The sequence below is a fragment of the Salvelinus fontinalis genome, unplaced genomic scaffold (genome assembly GCF_029448725.1).
Source record: "Salvelinus fontinalis isolate EN_2023a unplaced genomic scaffold, ASM2944872v1 scaffold_0999, whole genome shotgun sequence".
Lineage (NCBI taxonomy): Eukaryota > Metazoa > Chordata > Actinopteri > Salmoniformes > Salmonidae > Salvelinus > Salvelinus fontinalis.
Window position 1 is genome coordinate 6,644 of NW_026601208.1, and position 25,260 is coordinate 31,903.

Below are 25,260 nucleotides of genomic sequence, written 5' to 3' on the forward strand. Positions count from 1 at the left end.
CTTTGTTGAGCTTTATGTGTTCTTCATGCATTAATGGAGAAACCTGCACACTGCTCTTTATTGAGCTTTATGTGTTCTTCATGCATTAATGAAGAAACCTGCACACTGCTCTTTATTGAGCTTTATGTGTTCTTCATGCATTAATGGAGAAACCTGCACGCTGCTCTCGCTAGTATCACTGCTCTTTATTGAGCTTTATGTGTTCTACATGCATTAATGGAGAAACCTGCACACTGTTCTCGCTAGTATCACTGCTCTTTATTGAGCTTTATGTGTTCGTCATGCATTAATGAAGAAACCTGCACACTGCTCTCGCTAGTATCACTGCTCTTTATTGAGCTTTACCTAATCGGCCTCAACGCCTCAGTTAGAGCTCTGTGGGGTGAGGGGAGAGCTCGATTAAAACATTCTCTACCAATGTTGAAACATGGTGGGATTGATGTTGTTTAGCAGTGGAGATTGATGATGGATGATGGAGATGTTGTTATTGTTGTTGATGTTATTGTTGACGTTGTTTAGCAGTGGAGATTGATGATGATGATGTTATTTTTGATGATGGATGATGATGAGGATCTTGTTATTGTTGTTGATGTTATTGTTGATGATGTTGATGTTGCTGATGTTGTTGTTGTTGAATATGTTGTTTTTGTTGTTGATGATGTTGATGTTGTTGTTGTTGTTGTTGTTGATGATGTTGTTGTTGATGTTGTTGTTGATGATGTTGTTGATGTTATTGATGATGTTGTTGTTGATGTTGTTGTTGATGATGTTGTTGTTGTTGATGTTGTTGATGTTATTGATGATGTTGATGTTGATGTTGTTGTTGATGTTATTGTTGATGTTATTGATGATGTTGTTGTTGATGTTGTTGTTGATGATGTTGTTGATGATGTTGTTGATGATGTTGTTGATGTTGATGATGTTGATGATGTTGTTATTGTTGATGTTGTTGTTGATGTTTTTGTTGTTGTTGTGTTACAGTAGAGGCCCTCCACCTTGGCACTCTGATGGCAGCCCACGGCTACTTCTTCCCCATCTCAGACCATGTGCTCACACTGAAGGACGACGGCACCTTCTACAGGTTTCAGGTACTAACATCAGATCAACTTCTACTGTAGCAATTGAACCAGTCAAACACTCATCTACTAACACAACCCTATCCCAGTAGGACGTAGAGACAGAAGAAACATTCAGTACTGTACAAAACAAATATCCCTTCAGTTGATCTAATATTATCTGAATACCTGAAACCACAGTATTCTATCAATATTGGCAAGTAATGCTTTGATAGAGTTGTGCAGCTGGTATAAACTACAGCTAATGTTTACAGATCAGGTTTAAACTATAGGTCATGTTTACAGATCAGGTGTAAACTACAGCTAATGTTTACAGATCAGGTATAAACTATAGGTCATGTTTACAGATTAGGTATAAACTATAGGTCATGTTTACAGATGTTTGTTTACAGAATGTTCCACTATAGAAACAACAGTGAGGGTCTATTAGAATCATATGGGTCCATAGAGAGTCTGTTGGAATCATATGGGTCCATAGAGAGTCTGTTGGAATCATATGGGTCCATAGAGAGTCTGTTAGAATCATATGGGTCCATAGAGAGTCTATTAGAATCATATGGGTTCATAGAGAGTCTATTAGAATCATATGGGTCCATAGAGAGTCTGTTGGAATCATATGGGTCCATAGAGAGTCTGTTAGAATCATATGGGTCCATAGAGAGTCTATTAGAATCATATGGGTCCATAGAGAGTCTGTTAGAATCACATGGGTCCATAGAGAGTCTATTAGAATCATATGGGTCCATAGAGGGTCTATTAGAATCATATGGGTCCATAGAGAGTCTATTAGAATCATATGGGTCCATAGAGAGTCTATTAGAATCATATGGGTCCATAGAGAGTCTATTAGAATCATATGGGTCCATAGAGAGTCTATTAGAATCATATGGGTCCCTAGAGAGTCTATTAGAATCATATGGGTCCATAGAGAGTCTATTAGAATCATATGGGTCCATAGAGAGTCTGTTAGAATCATATGGGTCCATAGAGAGTCTATTAGAATCATATGGGTCCATAGAGAGTCTATTAGAATCATATGGGTCCATAGAGAGTCTGTTAGAATCATATGGGTCCATAGAGAGTCTATTAGAATCATATGGGTCCCTAGAGAGTCTATTAGAATCATATGGGTCCATAGAGAGTCTGTTAGAATCATATGGGTCCATAGAGAGTCTGTTAGAATCATATGGGTCCATAGAGAGTCTATTAGAATCATATGGGTCCATAGAGAGTCTATTAGAATCATATGGGTCCATAGAGAGTCTGTTAGAATCATATGGGTCCATAGAGAGTCTGTTAGAATCATATGGGTCCATAGAGGGTCTATTAGAATCATATGGGTCCATAGAGAGTCTGTTAGAATCATATGGGTCCATAGAGAGTCTGTTGGAATCATATGGGTCCATAGAGAGTCTATTAGAATCATATGGGTCCATAGAGAGTCTGTTAGAATCATATGTGTCCATAGAGAGTCTGTTAGAATCATATGGGTCCACAGAGAGTCTATTAGAATCATATGGGTCCATAGAGAGTCTGTTAGAATCATATGGGTCCATAGAGAGTCTGTTGGAATCATATGGGTCCATAGAGAGTCTGTTAGAATCATATGGGTCCATAGAGAGTCTGTTAGAATCATATGGGTCCATAGAGAGTCTGTTAGAATCATATGGGTCCATAGAGAGTCTGTTAGAATCATATGGGTCCATAGAGAGTCTGTTGGAATCATATGGGTCCATAGAGAGTCTGTTAGAATCATATGGGTCTATAGAGAGTCTGTTGGAATCATATGGGTCCATAGAGAGTCTGTTGGAATCATATGGGTCCATAGAGAGTCTGTTAGAATCATATGGGTCCATAGAGAGTCTGTTAGAATCATATGGGTCCATAGAGAGTCTGTTAGAATCATATGGGTCCATAGAGAGTCTGTTAGAATCATATGGGTCCATAGAGGGTCTATTAGAATCATATGGGTCCATAGAGAGTCTGTTAGAATCATATGGGTCCATAGAGAGTCTGTTAGAATCATATGGGTCCATAGAGAGTCTGTTAGAATCATATGGGTCCGTAGAGAATCTGTTAGAATCATATGGGTCCGTAGAGAATCTGTTGGAATCATTTCACCATGCACTCTCTCACACTTTGTTCCTCTCAATTCAATTTCAATTCAATTCAAAGGGCTTTATTGGCACGGGAAACATGTAAGTGAAATAACCAATAAAAATGAAGAGTAAACATTACACTCACAGAAGTTCCAAAACAATAAAGACATATTATGTATATATACAGTGTTGTGACTATGTGCAAATGGTTAAAGTACAAAAGGGAAAATAAATAAACATAAATATGGGTTGTATTTACAATGGTGTTTTTGTTCTTCACTAAGTTGCCCTTTTCTCCCTCCCTCCCTCTCCCCCTTCTCTCTCCCCCTCCCACCTTCTCTCTCTCTCTCTCAGACTCCCTACTTCTGGCCATCTAACTGTTGGGAACCCGAGAACACAGACTATGGTGAGTACAGCAGACAGTACAGCAGACTATGGTGAGTACAGCCGAGAATACAGCAGACAATACAGCAGACTATGACCTAAATCCCCTAATTGTCACACACACACAGAGACGCATTAAACCATTGTCCAGACCAGGAAGTCCAGGCTACTTTGCTGTTCTGTTCTGCTCTGCTAAGTCGGCCCAGAGCTCCAGTCATCCCTCCAGATGGAAGCTACTTCCTGCAGCCAGATGGATTACTGTTCTGACAGGATATCTATGAAAACAAAAGCAGCTGAACAATATTCATATTCAGTTTACTGGTATACAACCAGGACACCAATAAACTATTACCCTGTTTGTCTGGTATATAACCAGGAAACCAATACCCTGTCTGTCCGTTTCCTGTTTGGTATATAACCAGGAAACTAATTAACCAATACCCTGTCTGCCTGTTTCCTGTCTGGTATACAACCAGGAAACCAATACCCTGTCTGTCTGTTTCCTGTCTGGTATACAACCAGGAAACCAATTAACCAATACCCTGTCTGTATGTTTCCTGTCTGGTATATAACCAGGAAACCAATTAACCAATACCCTGTCTGTCTGTTTCCTGTCTGGTATATAACCAGGAAACCAATACCCTGTCTGTCTGTTTCCTGTCTGGTATACAACCAGGAAACCAATACCCTGTCTGTCCGTTTCCTGTCTGGTATACAACCAGGAAACCAATACCCTGTCTGTCTGTTTCCTGTTTGGTATATAACCAGGAAACCAATACCCTGTCTGTCTGTTTCCTGTCTGGTATACAACCAGGAAACCAATACCCTGTCTGTCTGTTTCCTGTCTGGTATACAACCAGGAAACCAATACCCTGTCTGTCTGTTTCCTGTCTGGTATACAACCAGGAAACCAATACCCTGTCTGTCTGTTTCCTGTCTGGTATACAACCAGGAAACCAATACCCTGTCTGTCTGTTTCCTGTCTGGTATACAACCAGGAAACCAATACCCTGTCTGTCTGTTTCCTGTCTGGTATACAACCAGGAAACCAATACCCTGTCTGTCTGTTTCCTGTCTGGTATACAACCAGGAAACCAATACCCTGTCTGTCTGTTTCCTGTCTGGTATACAACCAGGAAACCAATACCCTGTCTGTCCGTTTCCTGTCTGGTATACAACCAGGAAACCAATACCCTGTCTGTCTGTTTCCTGTCTGGTATACAACCAGGAAACCAATACCCTGTCTGTCCGTTTCCTGTCTGGTATACAACCAGGAAACCAATACCCTGTCTGTCTGTTTCCTGTCTGGTATACAACCAGGAAACCAATACCCTGTCTGTCTGTTTCCTGTCTGGTATACAACCAGGAAACCAATACCCTGTCTGTCCGTTTCCTGTCTGGTATACAACCAGGAAACCAATACCCTGTCTGTCAAAACAAATCCAAATCAAATTGTATTTGTCACATACACATGTTTAGCAGATGTTATTGTAGCAAAATGCTTGTGTTTCTAGCTCCAACAGTGCAGCAATATCTAACAATTCACAACAATACACATAACCTAAAAGTAAAATAATGAAATATATAAATATTAGGATGAGCATTGTCGGAGTGGCATAGATTAAAATACAGTAGAATAGAATACAGTATATACAGTGGGGAGTATTTGAAACACTGCCGATTTTGCAGGTTTTCCTACTTACAAAGCATGTAGAGGTCTGTAATTGTTATCATAGGTACACTTCAACTGTGAGAGACGGAATCTAAAAAAACAAACAGAAAATCACATTGTATGATTTTTAAGTAATTAATTTGCCTTGGTTGAGCCTGTTCTTGTTTGCTTATGGCGTTGTTGGTTCCACTTTTCTGGGCTCCGTTATTTACTTAACAATTAAGGAATACTCAAAATGTGCATTTATATATCATATTTTTTTTAATCAAAATACAGCTGTAGACAGAAGTCAAAGATCAAACATCAAACATACAACTGATGTCTCTCCTGAGTTCTGCAAAATAGGAAAAGTCCAAGTTGCTTTAAATATGCTTGCAGTCAACCTCTAGTGATGTAACTGCCTATGTCAATACCTTCTACTCATGAGACCAAGCCCATGCATAATACAGTTTTATAAACTTGCAAGAGAGACACTAGTTCCAGTGTTTTTCTAAGGACTCTGCAGTAATTTTCCACTCCCCAAGTTGCTTTATAGTGGTATGTCTGACTAGTCTCTTTTCTCTTTCACTCCCCTGCAGGGGTCTGTGTCTATGAATCTCTTTTAGCCTTGAGGCGCTTTCTCACAGACACCCTGTTTTGACTGCAAATAGCTCACACATCTCTCAGACCGTTTCTTATAGGAGGCAGAGACTAGAAAAGGACTGTGGAACAGTATTAAACCTTATCATGCATATATGTATTGTTAATCTGTAGTCTAGGAGCCTATAAATGTAGTGGGGGAGGGGTCTTATAGCCCTTCCCCTTCTATTAATACAACATAATCAATTATTATAATACATCAAACATTTGGCACAGCCCCTATCATGACCCCAAGTTGACCCCATCAGAGTTATACAGCTGGTTGAGTGCGGTCTTAGTGCTTCCTTCGGTTTGTGGCGGTAAAAAGATGGCTACGAATAATATAGATGAGAACTCTCTTGGGTGGATAGTGTGGTCTACAGTTCATCATGAGGTGCAATACCTCCAGACTTCTTTAATATATGACATCACACACCAGCTGTTATTGACAAATAGACACACACCCCCGCCCCTCGTCTTACCTGACGTAGCTGCTCTTAATTAACCGTGTCGTCGTTCAGCCACGACTCGGTGAAACATAAGATATTACAGTTTTTAATATCTTATGAAGTGGACTGTAGGATAGCTTGGGGATAGATGGGGTGGACTGTAGGATAGCTTGGGGATAGATGAAGTGGACTGTAGGATAGCTTGGGGATAGATGGAGTGGACTGTAGGATAGCTTGGGGATAGATGGGGTGGACTGTAGGATAGCTTGGGGATAGATGGAGTGGACTGTAGGATAGATTGGGGATAGATGGAGTGGACTGTAGGATAGCTTGGAGATAGATGAAGTGGACTGTAGGATAGCTTGGGGATAGATGGAGTGGACTGTAGGATAGCTTGGGGATAGATGGAGTGGACTGTAGGATAGATTGGGGATAGATGGGGTGGACTGTAGGATAGCTTGGGGATAGATGGAGTGGACTGTAGGATAGCTTGGGGATAGATGGAGTGGACTGTAGGATAGCTTGGGGATAGATGGAGTGGACTGTAGGATAGCTTGGGGATAGATGGGGTGGACTGTAGGATAGCTTGGGGATAGATGGAGTGGACTGTAGGATAGCTTGGGGATAGATGGAGTGGACTGTAGGATAGCTTGGGGATAGATGGGGTGGACTGTAGGATAGCTTGGGGATAGATGGAGTGGACTGTAGGATAGCTTGGGGATAGATGGAGTGGACTGTAGGATAGCTTGGGGATAGATGGAGTGGACTGTAGGATAGATTGGGGATAGATGAAGTGGACTGTAGGATAGCTTGAGGACAGATGCAGTGGACTGTAGGATAGCTTGAGGACAGATGCAGTGGACTGTAGGATAGCTTGGGGATAGATGAAGTGGACTGTAGGATAGCTTGGGGATAGATGAAGTGGACTGTAGGATAGCTTGGGGATAGATGAAGTGGACTGTAGGATAACTTGGGGATAGATGAAGTGGACTGTAGGATAACTTGGGGATAGATGAAGGGGACTGTAGGATAACTTGGGGATAGATGAAGTGGACTGTAGGATAGCTTGGGGATAGATGATGGGGACTGTAGGATAGATGGAGTGGACTGTAGGATAGATTGGGGATAGATGAAGGGGACTGTAGGATAACTTGGGGATAGATGAAGGGGACTGTAGGATAACTTGGGGATAGATGAAGGGGACTGTAGGATAGCTTGGGGATAGCTCTGTCTGTTTGCCACAGAAGCCTTGCTTAGCCAATCAGTGAAAACCACTGCATGACTGCCTGTATCTGTTTCTACTGACTATTTCAATCAATCAATCAATCACATTTATTTATAAAGCCCTTTTTACACAGAGTACGAAACATTAAGGAACACCTTCCTAATATTGAGTTGCACCCCCTTTGCCCTCAGAACAGCCTCGATTCGTCAGAACATGGACTCTACAAGGGGTCAAAAGCGTTCCTCAGGGATGCTGGCCCATGTTGACTCCAATGTTTCCCCCAGTTGTGTCAAGTTGGCTGGATGTCCTTTGGATGGTGGAACATTCTGGATGCACACAGGGAAACTGTTGAGGGTGAAAAACCCAGCAGAGTTGCAGTTCTTGACACACTCAAACCGGTGCGCCTGGCACCTACTACCATACCTCCTTCAAAAGGAACTTAAATCTTTTGTCCGTCTGAATGGCACACATACACAATCCATGTCTCAATTGTCTCAAGGTTAAAAATCATTCTCGAACCCCGTCTCCTCCCCTTCATCTGATTGAAGTGGATTTAACAAGTGGCATCAATAAGGGATCATATCTTTCACCTGGTCAGTCTGTCATGTAAAAACCGGTGTTCCAACAGTCAGTGTACATCAGCTGATGTCTCAAAGTGCTGTACAGAAACCCAGCCTAAAACCCCAAACAGCAAGCAATGCAGGTGTAGAAGCACGGTGGCTAGGACAAACTCCTTAGAAAGGCCAGAACCTAGGAAGAAACCTAGAGAGGAACCAGGCTCTGAGGGGTGGCCAGTCCTCTTCTGGCTGTGCCGGGTGGAGATTATAAGAGTACATGGCCATTAAGGTCAGATCGTTCTTCAAGATGTTCAAACGTTCATAGATGACCAGCAGGGTCAAATAATAACCACAGTGGGTGCAACAGGTCAGCAACTCAGGAGTAAATGTCAGTTGGCTCTTCATAGCCCAGCATTCAGAGGTCGAGACAATAGAGAGAGAGAGAGGGTCAAGACAGCAGGTCCGGGACAAGGTGGCACGTCTGTAGCACAATATTTCTCCTGACTGACTGTTTCTGCTGACTGTTCTCTGACTGACTGTTTCTACTGACTGTTCTCTGACTTATTGTTTTGGACTAATTGACAGTTTCTCTGACTGACTGTTTCTGCTGATTGTTCTCTGACGGACTGTTTTTCACCTCTGTCTCTTTCAGCTGTTTACCTCTGCAAAAGAACAATGCAAAACAAAGCCCGCCTGGAGCTGGCTGACTACGAAGCTGTAAGCTCCTTCACCTCTTCCTCCCTCCTCTCCTTCCTCCTCCTCCTTCCCTCTTCTTCCCTCCTCCACCTCCTCCCACCTCCCCCTCCTCCCACCTCCACCCTCCTCTCCTTCACCTCTTCCTCCCTCTCTCTCTCCCTCCCTCATCTCCTCAACCTCCTCCACCTCCCTCCCTTCCTCTTTCCACCTCCACCTCCCTCCCTCCCTCTCTCCACCCCTCCCTCCCTCCCTCTCTCCACCTCCACCCCTCCCTCCCTCTCCCTCCCTCCCTCCCTCATCTCCTTCTCAACCTCCTCCACCTCCTCCTCCCTCCATCTTCCTCCACCTCCTCCCACCTCCACATCCTCCCTCCACCTCCACCTCCCTCCCTTCCTCTCTCCACCACCCCTCCCTCCACCTCCACCCCTCCCTCCCTCCCTCTCTCCACCTCCACCTCCATCCTTCCTTCCTGTCCTCCCTCCATCTCTTCCTCTCCTCCCTCCCCCCTCCCCTCCCTCCACCTCCTCTATTCTACTGTATCAGTCGTCTCTATCCTAGCGTAAAGAACAATCAACCAGGTCCTGCATTTGATGGAGACAAGGCTGCTTAGTTTGGAAAGCAGTTAACTACTGTATTCAATTCAAAACAACTTTATGAGTCCCGTCAGAGGTATGTTTAATGTACGAGGTAAACTATAAGACACTAAGTGTTTGTCTGTTTCTGTGTGTTTCAGGAGAGCTTAGCCAGACTACAGAGGGCCTTCGCCAGGAAATGGGAGTTCATATTTATGCAAGCTGAAGCACAAGCAAAGTAAGTGTCTCCTCCAATCCAGCCTCTCAAACGGCACCCTGTCCCCTACACAGTGCACTACTGTGGGTGCTGTTTGGCCCTTGGTTATAAGTAGTGCACTATGTAGGGAATAGGGTGCCATTTGGGCTGCAACCCATGTTGAGCTGAATTGATGCATGCAGACTTGAGTGGTAAAACAGCCCTTTTCACCCCAACAACACAGCCTCAAGGTTTCTGCCTCAATTTACTCACAGACGTGGAAAGAGAGGAGAGGAGGGGAGGCGGGAGAGGAGAGAAGGGGAGGCGGGAGAGGAGAGAAGGGGAGGCGGGAGAGGAGAGAAGGGGAGGCGGGAGAGGAGAGAAGGGGAGGCGGGAGAGGAGAGAAGGAGAGGAGAGAAGGGGGGGAGGCGGGAGAGGAGAGGAGAGAAGGGGAGGCGGGAGAGGAGAGAAGGAGAGGAGAGAAGGGGAGGCGGGAGAGGAGAGGAGAGAAGGGGAGGCGGGAGAGGAGAGAAGGAGAGGAGAGAAGGGGAGGCGGGAGAGGAGAGAAGGGGAGGGGAGGCGGGAGAGGAGAGGAGAGAAGGGGAGGCGGGAGAGGAGAGGAGAGAAGGGGAGGCGGGAGAGGTGAGAAGGGGAGGCGGGAGAGGAGAGGAGAAGGGGAGGCGGGAGAGGAGAGGAGAAGGGGAGGTGGGAGAGGAGAGGAGAGAAGGGGAGGCGGGAGAGGAGAGGAGAGAAGGGGAGGCGGGAGAGGAGAGAAGGGGAGGCGGGAGAGGAGAGAAGGGGAGGGGAGGCGGGAGAGGAGAGAAGGGGAGGCGGGAGAGGAGAGAAGGGGAGGCGGGAGAGGAGAGAAGGGGAGGCGGGAGAGGAGAGAAGGGGAGGCGGGAGAGGAGAGAAGGGGAGGCGGGAGAGGAGAGAAGGGGAGGCAGGAGAGGAGAGAAGGGGAGGCGGGAGAGGAGAGAAGGGGAGGCGGGAGAGGAGAGAAGGGGAGGCGGGAGAGGAGAGAAGGGGAGGCGGGAGAGGAGAGAAGGGGAGGCAGGAGAGGAGAGAAGGGGAGGCGGGAGAGGAGAGAAGGGGAGGGGAGGCGGGAGAGGAGAGGAGAGAAGGGGAGGCGGGAGAGGAGAGAAGGGGAGGCGGGAGAGGAGAGGAGAGAAGGGGAGGCGGGAGAGGAGAGAAGGGGAGGCGGGAGAGGTGAGAAGGGGAGGCGGGAGAGGTGAGAAGGGGAGGCGGGAGAGGTGAGAAGGGGAGGCGGGAGAGGAGAGGAGAGAAGGGGAAGCGGGAGAGGAGAGAAGGGGAGGCGGGAGAGGAGTGTACAGATGTAGGATCTTAATTTGAGCCCGTTTGCTACAGCGGGAAACTTATCCTGCAGCAACAGGAAATGTAAATGATTATGTGGATTATAAATAATGAACATGTTTGCAAAGGTTCAGGGAAAATCAAGTCTGAAATTTCTAAGTGAAAATTACAAACTTCAGAAAGCTTTTTAAACCTCAAATACATTACACATTTTACTTTTCCTACATGTCAAGAAAGTTAATCTGCGACAGGGTGATCAAAAGAAGAACCTACATCTGTAACTAAATGAATGATGGGATGCCTGTGTTACAAGGTGTCCACCTCTATCCTTTAACTCAGAGTTGACAAGAAGAGAGACAAAATTGAGAGGAAGATTCTGGACAGTCAAGAGAGAGCTTTCTGGGACGTGCACAGACCAGTGGTAAGAATATAACCTCTCTCTGTTTCCCCTGTCACCACAGACCAGTGGTTAGAATATAACCTCTCTCTGTTTCCCCTGTCACCACAGACCAGTGGTAAGAATATAACCTCTCTCTGTTTCCCCTGTCACCACAGACCAGTGGTTAGAATACAACCTCTCTCTGTTTCCCCTGTCAGACCAGTGGTTAGAATACAGTCTCTGTTTCCCCTGTCACCACAGACCAGTGGTTAGAATACAACCTCTCTCTGTTTCCCCTGTCACCACAGACCAGTGGTAAGAATATAACCTCTCTCTGTTTCCCCTGTCACCACAGACCAGTGGTTAGAATATAACCTCTCTCTGTTTCCCCTGTCACCACAGACCAGTGGTTAGAATATAACCTCTCTCTGTTTCCCCTGTCACCACAGACCAGTGGTTAGAATATAACCTCTCTCTGTTTCCCCTGTCACCACAGAGCAGTGGTTAGAATACAACCTCTCTCTGTTTCCCCTGTCACCACAGACCAGTGGTTAGAATATAACCTCTCTCTGTTTCCCCTGTCACCACAGACCAGTGGTTAGAATACAGTCTCTGTTTCCCCTGTCACCACAGACCAGTGGTTAGAATATAACCTCTCTCTGTTTCCCCTGTCACCACAGACCAGTGGTTAGAATACAACCTCTCTCTGTTTCCCCTGTCACCACAGACCAGTGGTTAGAATATAACCTCTCTCTGTTTCCCCTGTCACCACAGACCAGTGGTTAGAATACAACCTCTCTCTGTTTCCCCTGTCACCACAGACCAGTGGTTAGAATATAACCTCTCTCTGTTTCCCCTGTCACCACAGACCAGTGGTTAGAATACCTCTCTCTGTTTCCCCTGTCACCACAGACCAGTGGTTAGAATACAACCTCTCTCTGTTTCCCCTGTCACCACAGACCAGTGGTTAGAATATAACCTCTCTCTGTTTCCCCTGTCACCACAGACCAGTGGTTAGAATACAACCTCTCTCTGTTTCCCCTGTCACCACAGACCAGTGGTAAGAATACAACCTCTCTCTGTTTCCCCTGTCACCACAGACCAGTGGTTAGAATACAACCTCTCTCTGTTTCCCCTGTCACCACAAACCAGTGGTTAGAATACAACCTCTCTCTGTTTCCCCTGTCACCACAGACCAGTGGTTAGAATATAACCTCTCTCTGTTTCCCCTGTCACCACAGACCAGTGGTTAGAATATAACCTCTCTCTGTTTCCCCTGTCACCACAGACCAGTGGTTAGAATACAACCTCTCTCTGTTTCCCCTGTCACCACAGACCAGTGGTTAGAATACAACCTCTCTCTGTTTCCCCTGTCACCACAGACCAGTGGTTAGAATATAACCTCTCTCTGTTTCCCCTGTCACCACAGACCAGTGGTTAGAATACAACCTCTCTCTGTTTCCCCTGTCACCACAGACCAGTGGTTAGAATATAACCTCTCTCTGTTTCCCCTGTCACCACAGACCAGTGGTTAGAATACAACCTCTCTCTGTTTCCCCTGTCACCACAGACCAGTGGTTAGAATACAACCTCTCTCTGTTTCCCCTGTCAGACAGTGGTTAGAATATAACCTCTCTCTGTTTCCCCTGTCACCACAGACCAGTGGTTAGAATATAACCTCTCTCTGTTTCCCCTGTCACCACAGACCAGTGGTTAGAATACAACCTCTCTCTGTTTCCCCTGTCACCACAGACCAGTGGTTAGAATACAACCTCTCTCTGTTTCCCCTGTCACCACAGACCAGTGGTTAGAATATAACCCCTCTCTGTTTCCCCTGTCACCACAGACCAGTGGTTAGAATACAACCTCTCTCTGTTTCGCCTGTCACCACAGACCAGTGGTAAGAATACAACCTCTCTCTGTTCTATTAAGGTGTAGACCTCACAGTGAAATGCTGACTGGCGAGCCCTTATTCAGTCTGCATTTCACTGTGAGGTCTACACCTGTTGGTTAAGGGCTGGACAGTCAGTATTTCACTGTGAGGTCTACACCTGTTGGTTAAGGGCTGGTCAGTCAGTATTTCACTGTGAGGTCTACACCTGTTGGTTAAGGGCTAGTCAGTCTGCATTTCACTGTGAGGTCTACACCTGTTGGTTAACGGCTGGTCAGTCAGTATTTCACTGTGAGGTCTACACCTGTTGGTTAACGGCTGGTTAGTCAGTATTTCACTGTGAGGTCTACACCTGTTGGTTCAGGGCTGGTCAGTCTGCATTTCACTGTGAGGTCTACACCTGTTGGTTCAGGGCTAGTCAGTCTGCATTTCACTGTGAGGTCTACACCTGTTGGTTAAGGGCTGGTCAGTCAGCATTTCACTGTGAGGTCTACACCTGTTGGTTAAGGGCTGGTCAGTCAGCATTTCACTGTGAGGTCTACACCTGTTGGTTCAGGGCTGGTCAGTCAGCATTTCACTGTGTGGTCTACACCTGTTGGTTAAGGGCTGGTCAGTCAGTATTTCACTGTGAGGTCTACACCTGTTGGTTAAGGGCTGGTCAGTCAGTATTTCACTGTGAGGTCTACACCTGTTGGTTAAGGGCTGGTCAGTCAGCATTTCACTGTGAGGTCTACACCTGTTGGTTAAGGGCTGGTCAGTCAGCATTTCACTGTGTGGTCTACACCTGTTGGTTAAGGGCTGGTCAGTCAGTATTTCACTGTGTGGTCTACACCTGTTGGTTAAGGGCTGGTCAGTCAGCATTTCACTGTGTGGTCTACACCTGTTGGTTAAGGGCTGGTCAGTCAGTATTTCACTGTGAGGTCTACACCTGTTGGTTCAGGGCTGGTCAGTCAGCATTTCACTGTGAGGTCTACACCTGTTGGTTAAGGGCTGGTCAGACAGTATTTCACTGTGAGGTCTACACCTGTTGGTTAAGGGCTGGTCAGTCAGTATTTCACTGTGAGGTCTACACCTGTTGGTTAAGGGCTGGTCAGTCAGCATTTCACTGTGAGGTCTACACCTGTTGGTTAAGGGCTGGTCAGTCAGTATTTCACTGTGAGGTCTACACCTGTTGGTTAAGGGCTGGTCAGTCAGCATTTCACTGTGAGGTCTACACCTGTTGGTTCAGGGCTGGTCAGTCAGTATTTCACTGTGAGGTCTACACCTGTTGGTTCAGGGCTGGTCAGTCAGCATTTCACTGTGAGGTCTACACCTGTTGGTTCAGGGCTGGTCAGTCAGCATTTCACTGTGAGGTCTACACCTGTTGGTTAAGGGCTGGTCAGTCAGTATTTCACTGTGAGGTCTACACCTGTTGGTTCAGGGCTGGTCAGTCAGTATTTCACTGTGAGGTCTACACCTGTTGGTTCAGGGCTGGTCAGTCAGCATTTCACTGTGAGGTCTACACCTGTTGGTTAAGGGCTGGTCAGTCAGTATTTCACTGTGAGGTCTACACCTGTTGGTTACGGTTTCAGTATTTTGATGTGGGGCGCTGTTCTCAGATAATTGCATGGTATGCTTTTACCTAAAACCTCTTAGGGATCGCAACCCTCTAGCGATTTTGTCATTTGAATTTGGCGCTCTGCAATTTCAAAACCTGTTGACAACATCTGGTGAAATTGCAGAGCGCCAAATTCAAATGACAAAATCGTAATATTAAACATTCATGAAAATACAAGTGTCTTACATCATTTACAAGCTTAACTTCTTATTAATCCAGCCGCTTTGTCAGATTTCAAAAAGGCTTTACGGCAAAAGCATACCATGTGATTATCTGAGGACAGCGCCCTACATCAAAATACTTTTTCAACCAGCACAGGCTTCACAAAAATCACAAATAGCGATGAAATAAATCACTTACCTTTGAAGATCTTCCTCTGTTTGTAATCCCAAGGGTCCCAGCTACACAATGAATGGTAATTTTGTTTGATAAAGTCCTTCTTTATATAAAAAAAAGTCAGTTTAGTTGGTGCCATTGATTTCAGTAATCCACTCGTTCAACATGCAGACAAAGGAATCCAAAAAGCTACCGGTAAACTTCGTCCAAACAAGTCAAACAACGCAGGCAGCACTGGGCAGACGGCAGACTCTGGCCTGCTGAGGCGCACAGTAGGCCTGGTGCGTGGTGCCGGAACTGGTGGTACCGGACTGGAGACACGCACCACTGGGCGAGTGCGGGGAGCAGGAACAGGGCACACTGAACTCTCGAGGCGCACTATAAGCCTGGTGCGTGGTACCGGCACTGGTGGTACCGGGCTGAGGGCACGCAGCTCAAGGCTAGTGCGGGGAGAAGGAACAGTGCGTACAGGGCTCTGGAGACGCACAGTACTGGGCTGGTAACGCTCACCACTGGGCGAGTGCGGGGAGGAGGAACAGGGCTCTGAAGACGCACAGGAAGCCTGGTGCGTGGTGTTGGCACTGGTGGTACTGGGCTGGTGCGAGGAGGTGGCACCGGATATACCGGACCGTGAAGGCGTACTGGAGCTCTTGAGCACCGAGCCTGCCCAACCTTTCCTGGTTGAATGCTACCCGTAGCCCGTCCAGTGCGGGGAGGTGGAATAACCCGCACTGGGCTGTGCTGGCGAACCGGGGACACCATGCGTAAGGCTGGTGCCATGTACACCGGCCCGAGGAGACGCACTGGAAACCAGATGCGTTGAGCCGGCTTCATGGCACCTGGCTCAATGCCCACTCTAGCCCGGCCGATACGTGGAGCTGGGATGTACCGCACCGGGCTATACACACGTACAGGAGACACCGTGCGCTCTTCCGCATAACACGGTGTCTGCCCGTACTCTCGCTCTCCACGGTAAGCCCGGGAAGTGGGCGCAGGTCTCCTACCTGACTTCGCCACACTCCCCTTTATCCCCCCCAAGACATTTTTGGGGCTGCCTCTCTGGCTTCCAGCCACGCTTCCGTGCTGCCTCCTCATACCACCGCCTCTCGGCTTTAGCTGCCTCCAGCTCTTCACGAGGGCGGCGATATTCTCCAGCTTTAGCCCAGGGTCCCTTACCGTCCTGAATTTCTATCCCATGTCCAGGAGTCCTGTGTAATAGGCCGCTGCTGCTGCTATCTATTACCACGCTGCTTGGTCTGGTTTTGGTGGGTGGTTCTGTAACGGCAGCCTTCCTCCTCTTCGTTTGAAGAGGAGGTGTAGCAGGGATCGGACCAAGGCGCAGCGTATTCCGTGTTCAACATGTTTTATTAAAAAGACGATAAACGTGAACACTATACAAATACAAAATAAGAAACGTGGCAAACCGAAACAGTCCTATCTGGTGCAGAGAAACACAAATACAGAAAACAGCCACCCTCAAATCCCAACACAAAACAGGCTACCTTAATATGGTTCCCAATCAGAGACAATGACAAACACCTGACTCTGATTGAGAACCATATCAGGCCAATTGACAATCCCCACATAGAAACAAAACATAGAATGCCCACCCAGCTCACGTCCTGACCGACACTAAAACAAGGAAAACACACAAGAACTATGGTCAGAACGTGACACTGATGGAAATGTGTCCTTGTTCCACAGCCTGGAGAAGACTGATGTAAATGTGTCTTTGTTCCACAGCCTGGAGAAGACTGATGTAAATGTGTCCTTGTTCCTCTTTATAGCCTGGAGAAGACTGATGTAAATGTGTCCTTGTTTCTCTATACAACCTGGAGAAGACTGATGTAAATGTGTCCTTGTTCCTCTATACAGCCTGGAGAAGACTGATGTAAACGTGTCCTTGTTCCACAGCCGGGAGAAGACTGATGGAAATGTGTCCTTGTTCCTCTATACAGCCTGGAGAAGACTGATGTAAATGTGTCCTTGTTCCACAGCCTGGAGAAGACTGATGTAAATGTGTCCTTGTTTCTCTATACAGCCTGGAGAAGACTGATGTAAATGTGTCCTTGTTTCTCTATACAGCCTGGAGAAGACTGATGTAAATGTGTCCTTGTTACACAGCCTGGAGAAGACTGATGTAAATGTGTCCTTGTTTCTCTATACAGCCTGGAGAAGACTGATGTAAATGTGTCCTTGTTCCACAGCCTGAAAAAGACTGATGTAAATGTGTCCTTGTTCCACAGCCTGGAGAAGACTGATGTAAATGTGTCCTTGTTCCACAGCCTGGAGAAGACTGATGGAAATGTATCCTTGTTCCACAGCCTGGAGAAGACTGATGTAAATGTGTCCTTGTTTCTCTATACAGCCTGGAGAAGACTGATGTAAATGTGTCCTTGTTTCTCTATACAGCCTGGAGAAGACTGGTGTAAATGTGTCCTTGTTCCACAGCCTGGAGAAGACTGATGGAAATGTGTCCTTGTTCCACAGCCTGGAGAAGACTGATGGAAATGTGTCCTTGTTTCACAGCCTGGAGAAGACTGGTGTAAATGTGTCCTTGTTCCACAGCCTGGAGAAGACTGATGGAAATGTGTCCTTGTTCCTCTATACAGCCTGGAGAAGACTGATGGAAATGTGTCCTTGTTCCTCTATACAGCCTGGAGAAGATTGATTCAAATGTGTCCTTGTTCCACAGGCTGGAGAAGACTGATGTAAATGTGTCCTTGTTTCTCTATACAGCCTGGAGAAGACTGATGTAATTGTGTCCTTGATTCTCTATACAGCCTGGAGAAGACTGATGTAAATGTGTCCTTGTTTCTCTATACAGCCTGGAGAAGACTGATGTAAATGTGCCCTTGTTCCACAGCCTGTAGAAGACTGATGTAAATGTGTCCTTGTTCCACAGCCTGGAGAAGACTGATGTAAATGTGTCCTTGTTCCACAGCCTGGAGAAGACTGATGTAAATGTGTCCTTGTTTCTCTATACAGCCTGGAGAAGACTGATGTAAATGTGTCCTTGTTCCTCTATACAGCCTGGAGAAGACTGATGTAAATGTGTCCTTGTTCCTCTATACAGCCTGGAGAAGACTGATGTAAATGTGTCCTTGTTCCTCTATACAGCCTGGAGAAGACTGATGTAAATGTGTCCTTGTTCCACAGCCTGTAGAAGACTGATGTAAATGTGTCCTCGTTCCACAGCCTGGAGAAGACTGATGGAAATGTGTCCTTGTTCCACAGCCTGGAGAAGACTGATGGAAATGTGTCCTTGTTCCACAGCCTGGAGAAGACTGATGTAAATGTGTCCTTGTTTCTCTATACAGCCTGGAGAAGACTGATGTAAATGTGCCCTTGTTCCTCTATACAGCCTGGAGAAGACTGATGTAAATGTGTCCTTGTTCCACAGCCTGTAGAAGACTGATGTAAATGTGTCCTTGTTTCTCTATACAGCCTGGAGAAGACTGATGTAAATATGTCCTTGTTCCACAGCCTGGAGAAGACTGATGTAAATGTGTCCTTGTTCCACAGCCTGGAGAAGACTGATGTAAATGTGTCCTTGTTTCTCTATACAGCCTGGAGAAGACTGATGTAAACTTGTCCTTGTTTCTCTATACAGCCTGGAGAAGACTGATGTAAATATGTCCTTGTTCCACAGCCTGGAGAAGACTGATGTAAATGTGTCCTTGTTCCACAGCCTGGAGAAGACTGATGTAAATGTGTCCTTGTTCCACAGCCTGGAGAAGACTGATGGAAATGTGTCCTTGTTCCACAGCCTGGAGAAGACTGATGGAAATGTGTCCTTGTTCCACAGCCTGGAGAAGACTGATGTAAATGTGTCCTTGTTCCTCTATACAGCCTGGAGAAGACTGATGTAAACGTGTCCTTGTTTCTCTATACAGCCTGGAGAAGACTGATGTAAATGTGTCCTTGTTTCTCTATACAGCCTGGAGAAGACTGATGGAAATGTGTCCTTGTTTCTCTCTACAGCCTGGAGAAGACTGATGTAAATGTGTCCTTGTTTCTCTATACAGCCTGGAGAAGACTGATGTAAATGTGTCCTTGTTCCTCTATACAGCCTGGAGAAGACTGATGTAAATGTGTCCTTGTTCCACAGCCTGGAGAAGACTGATGTAAATGTGTCCTCTTTCCATAGCCTGGAGAATACTGATGTAAATGTGTCCTTGTTCCACAGCCTGGAGAAGACTGATGTAAATGTGTCCTTGTTCCACAGCCTGGAGAAGACTGGTGTAAATGTGTCCTTGTTCCACAGCCTGGAGAAGACTGATGTAAATGTCTCCTTGTTCCTCTATACAGCCTGGAGAAGACTGATGTAAATTTGTCCTTGTTCCACAGCCTGGAGAAGACTGATGTAAATGTGTCCTTGTTCCACAGCCTGGAGAAGACTGATGTAAATGTGTCCTTGTTCCACAGCCTGTAGAAGACTGATGTAAATGTGTCCTTGTTTCTCTATACAGCCTGGAGAAGACTGATGTAAATATGTCCTTGTTCCACAGCCTGGAGAAGACTGATGTAAATGTGTCCTTGTTCCACAGCCTGGAGAAGACTGATGTAAATGTGTCCTTGTTTCTCTATACAGCCTGGAGAAGACTGATGTAAACTTGTCCTTGTTTCTCTATACAGCCTGGAGAAGACTGATGTAAATATGTCCTTGTTCCACAGCCTGGAGAAGACTGATGTAAATGTGTCCTTGTTCCACAGCCTGGAGAAGACTGATGTAAATGTGTCCTTGTTCCACAGCCTGGAGAAGACTGATGGAAATGTGTCCTTGTTCCACAGCCTGGAGAAGACTGATGGAAATGTGTCCTTGTTCCACAGCCTGGAGAAGACTGATGTAAATGTGTCCTTGTTCCTCTATACAGCCTGGAGAAGACTGATGTAAATTTGTCCTTGTTCCACAGCCTGGAGAAGACTGATGTAAATGTGTCCTTGTTCCACAGCCTGGAGAAGACTGATGTAAATGTGTCCTTGTTCCACAGCCTGTAGAAGACTGATGTAAATGTGTCCTTGTTTCTCTATACAGCCTGGAGAAGACTGATGTAAATATGTCCTTGTTCCACAGCCTGGAGAAGACTGATGTAAATGTGTCCTTGTTCCACAGCCTGGAGAAGACTGATGTAAATGTGTCCTTGTTTCTCTATACAGCCTGGAGAAGACTGATGTAAACTTGTCCTTGTTTCTCTATACAGCCTGGAGAAGACTGATGTAAATATGTCCTTGTTCCACAGCCTGGAGAAGACTGATGTAAATGTGTCCTTGTTCCACAGCCTGGAGAAGACTGATGTAAATGTGTCCTTGTTCCACAGCCTGGAGAAGACTGATGGAAATGTGTCCTTGTTCCACAGCCTGGAGAAGACTGATGGAAATGTGTCCTTGTTCCACAGCCTGGAGAAGACTGATGTAAATGTGTCCTTGTTCCTCTATACAGCCTGGAGAAGACTGATGTAAACGTGTCCTTGTTTCTCTATACAGCCTGGAGAAGACTGATGTAAATGTGTCCTTGTTTCTCTATACAGCCTGGAGAAGACTGATGGAAATGTGTCCTTGTTTCTCTCTACAGCCTGGAGAAGACTGATGTAAATGTGTCCTTGTTCCTCTATACAGCCTGGAGAAGACTGATGTAAATGTGTCCTTGTTCCACAGCCTGGAGAAGACTGATGTAAATGTGTCCTCTTTCCATAGCCTGGAGAATACTGATGTAAATGTGTCCTTGTTCCACAGCCTGGAGAAGACTGATGTAAATGTGTCCTTGTTCCACAGCCTGGAGAAGACTGGTGTAAATGTGTCCTTGTTCCACAGCCTGGAGAAGACTGATGTAAATGTCTCCTTGTTCCTCTATACAGCCTGGAGAAGACTGATGTAAATTTGTCCTTGTTCCACAGCCTGGAGAAGACTGATGTAAATGTGTCCTTGTTCCACAGCCTGGAGAAGACTGATGTAAATGTGTCCTTGTTTCTCTATACAGCCTGGATGTGTGAACACAACAGAAGCCGACATCAAGAAGTCCTCGAGGATGAAGCAGCCTCATAAAAGAAAGGTATGTACTGTAATATCTACTGTAATATGGACTGTAATATCTACTGTAATATCTACTGTAATATCTACTGTAATATGGACTGTAATATCTACTGTAATATGGACTAATATGGACTGTAATATCTACTGTAATATGGACTGCAATATGGACTGTAATATATACTGTAATATGTACTGTAATATCTACTGTAATATCTACTGTAATATGGACTGTAATATCTACTGTAATATGGACTAATATGGACTGTAATATCTACTGTAATATGTACTGTAATATCTACTGTAATATCTACTGTAATATGGACTGTAATATCTACTGTAATATGGACTGTAATATGGACTGTAATATATACTGTAATATATACTGTAATATCTACTGTAATATCTACTGTAATATCTACTGTAATATGGACTGTAATATCTACTGTAATATGTACTGAAGTAAGGACTGTAATATGGACTGTAATATGGATTGTAATATCTACTGTAATATGGACCATAATATGGACCGTAATATGGACTGTAATATATACTGTAATATCTACTGTAATATCTACTGTAATATCTACTGTAATATGGAATGTAATATGGAATGTAATATCGACTGTAATATCTACTGTAATATGGACTGTAATATGGACTGTAATATCTACTCTAATATCTACTGTAATATGGACTGTAATAAGGACTGTAATATCTACTGTAATATCTACTGTAATATGGACTGTAATATCTACTGTAATATGGACTGTAATAAGGACTGTAATATCTACTGTAATATGGACTGTAATATGGGAATGTAATATCTACTGTAATATGGACTGTAATATCTACTGTAATATCTACTGTAATATGGACTGTAATATGGACTGTAATATCTACTGTAATATGGACTGTAATATCTACTGTAATATGGACTGTAATATCTACTGTAATATCTACTGTAATATGGACTGTAATATCTACTGTAATATCTACTGTAATATGGACCGTATTATGGACTGTAATATCAACTGTAATATCTACTGTAATATGGACTGTAATAAGGACTGTAATATCTACTGTAATATGGACTGTAATATGGGACTGTAATATCTACTGTAATATGGACTGTTATATCTACTGTAATATCTACTGTAATATGGACTGTAATATGGACTGTAATATCTACTGTAATATGGACTGTAATATCTACTGTAATATGGACTGTAATATCTACTGTAATATCTACTGTAATATGGACTGTAATATGGACTGTAATATCTACTGTAATTTGGACCGTAATATTGACTGTAATATGGACTGTAATATGGACTGTAATATGGATTGTAATATCTACTGTAATATGGACTGTAATATGGACTGTAATTTGGACTGTAATATGGACTGTAATAAGGACTGTAATATCTACTGTAATATGGACTGTAATATCTACTGTAATATGGACTGTAATATGGACTGTAATATCTACTGTAATATGGACTGTAATATCTACTGTAATATGGACTGTAATATCTACTGTAATATGGACTGTAATATCTGCTGTAATATGGACCGTAAGATGGACCGTAATATCTACTGTAATATGGACTGTAATATGGACTGTAATATCTACTGTAATATGGACTGTAATATCTGCTATAATATGGACCGTAAGATGGACCGTAACATCTACTGTAATATGGACTGTAATATGGACCGTAATGTGGACTGTAATATCTACTGTAATATGGACTGTAATATCTACAGTATTATCTACTGTAATATGGACTGTAATATCTACTGTAATATGGACTGTAATATCTACTGTAATATGGACTGTAATATCTACTGTAAAATGGACTGTAATATGGACTGTAATATGGACTGTAATATATACTGTAATATGGACTGTAATATCTACTGTAATATGGACTGTAATATCTACTGTAATATGGACTTTAATATCTACTGTAATATGGACTGTAATATCTACTGTAATATGGGACTGTAATATCTACTGTAATATCTACTGTAATATCTACTGTAATATGGACTGTAATATGGACTGTGATATGGACTGTAATATGGACTGTAATATCTACTGTAATATCTACTGTAATATGGGACTGTAATATCTACTGTAATATGGACTGTAATATGGACTGTGATATTGACTGTAATATGGTCTGTAATATCTACTGTAATATCTACTGTAATGTGGACTAATATATACTGTAATATTGTCTGTAATATCTACTGTAATGTGGACTAATATATACTGTAATATGGTCTGTAATATCTACTGTAATATCTACTGTAATATGGACTCATATATCAGATTGAATGAGCTGTCATTGTCTTGCTCCTCTGTATATCAGATTGACTGGGCTGTCCTTGTCTTGCTCCTCTGTATATCAGATTGACTGGGCTGTCCTTGTCTTGCTCCTCTGTATATCAGATTGACTGGGCTGTCCTTGTCTTGCTCCTCTGTATCAGATTGACTGGGCTGTCCTTGTCTTGCTCCTCTGTATATCAGAGTGAATGGGCTCTTCTCTCTCTCTGTTTGTCTGAATGATGTTTCTCTCCAGTCTGTGTACGGCCTCCAGAATGACATCCGGAGCCACAGCCCCCCCCACGCCCCCTCTCCAGAGGTCATAGATCCCACGGAGGAGGAGTTACGTGACCAGGTAATGTCATCAATTCAACGACAAGTTACAAAAGAGGGTTCTTCTAGAGCGAGTGTCAACAAATGTCTATCAAAATGCAATGACATATCAAAAGGTGTTCACTGGTAGATTACACCATTTAAAACTCATGTTATCTGACAGAATGGTTGTTAGCTTGACTGGTTATCTGACAGAATGGTTGTTAGCTTGACTGGTTATGTGACAGAATGATTGTTAGCTTGACTGGTTATCTGACAGAATGGTTGTTAGCTTGACTGGTTATGTGACAGAATGGTTGTTAGCTTGACTGGTTATCTGACAGAATGATTGTTAGCTTGACTATATCATGTTATGTGACAGAATGATTGTTAGCTTGACTGGTTATCTGACAGAATGGTTGTTAACTTGACTATATCATGTTATGTGACAGAATGGTTGTTAGCTTGACTATATCATGTTATGTGACAGAATGGTTGTTAACTTGACTATCTAGAAGAAAAAAGAAACGCACACCTATGTAGGCGAGGTGCTGGCTAGCGGAGTAGAACACCTATGTAGGCGAGGTGCTGGCTAGCGGAGTAGAACACCTATGTAGGCGAGGTGCTGGCTAGCGGAGTAGAACACCTATGTAGGCGAGGTGCTGGCTAGCGGAGTAGAACACCTATGTAGGCGAGGTGCTGGCTAGCGGAGTAGAACACCTATGTAGGCGAGGTGCTGGCTAGCGGAGTAGAACACCTATGTAGGCGAGGTGCTGGCTAGCGGAGTAGAACACCTATGTAGGCGAGGTGCTGGCTAGCGGAGTAGAACACCTATGTAGGCGAGGTGCTGGCTAGCGGAGTAGAACACCTATGTAGGCGAGGTGCTGGCTAGCGGAGTAGAACACCTATGTAGGCGAGGTGCTGGCTAGCGGAGTAGAACACCTATGTAGGCGAGGTGCTGGCTAGCGGAGTAGAACACCTATGTAGGCGAGGTGCTGGCTAGCGGAGTAGAACACCTATGTAGGCGAGGTGCTGGCTAGCGGAGTAGAACACCTATGTAGGCGAGGTGCTGGCTAGCGGAGTAGAACACCTATGTAGGCGAGGTGCTGGCTAGCGGAGTAGAACACCTATGTAGGCGAGGTGCTGGCTAGCGGAGTAGAACACCTATGTAGGCGAGGTGCTGGCTAGCGGAGTAGAACACCTATGTAGGCGAGGTGCTGGCTAGCGGAGTAGAACACCTGTGTAGGCGAGGTGCTGGCTAGCGGAGTAGAACACCTATGTAGGCGAGGTGCTGGCTAGCGGAGTAGAACACCTATGTAGGCGAGGTGCTGGCTAGCGGAGTAGAACACCTATGTAGGCGAGGTGCTGGCTAGCGGAGTAGAACACCTATGTAGGCGAGGTGCTGGCTAGCGGAGTAGAACACCTATGTAGGCGAGGTGCTGGCTAGCGGAGTAGAACACCTATGTAGGCGAGGTGCTGGCTAGCGGAGTAGAACACCTATGTAGGCGAGGTGCTGGCTAGCGGA

General features: G+C 44.9%; 1 protein-coding gene across 1 annotated transcript in view; it reads left to right on the top strand.

Annotated features, from left to right (window-relative positions):
* Positions 1–861: 861 nt before the first annotated feature.
* The window catches only part of LOC129848130 (regulator of G-protein signaling 7-like), a gene marked incomplete at its 3' end in the record, with an annotated part of 58,880 nt that continues 34,481 nt past the window's right edge, over positions 862–25,260 (top strand). Inside the window, exons 1-7 of the mRNA XM_055915604.1 lie at positions 862–1,088; positions 3,530–3,581; positions 8,733–8,797; positions 9,510–9,586; positions 11,195–11,276; positions 21,039–21,110; positions 23,680–23,778. Coding sequence (XP_055771579.1) covers positions 1,008–1,088; positions 3,530–3,581; positions 8,733–8,797; positions 9,510–9,586; positions 11,195–11,276; positions 21,039–21,110; positions 23,680–23,778 — 528 coding nt within the window. The remainder of the gene's footprint in view (positions 1,089–3,529; positions 3,582–8,732; positions 8,798–9,509; positions 9,587–11,194; positions 11,277–21,038; positions 21,111–23,679; positions 23,779–25,260) is intronic.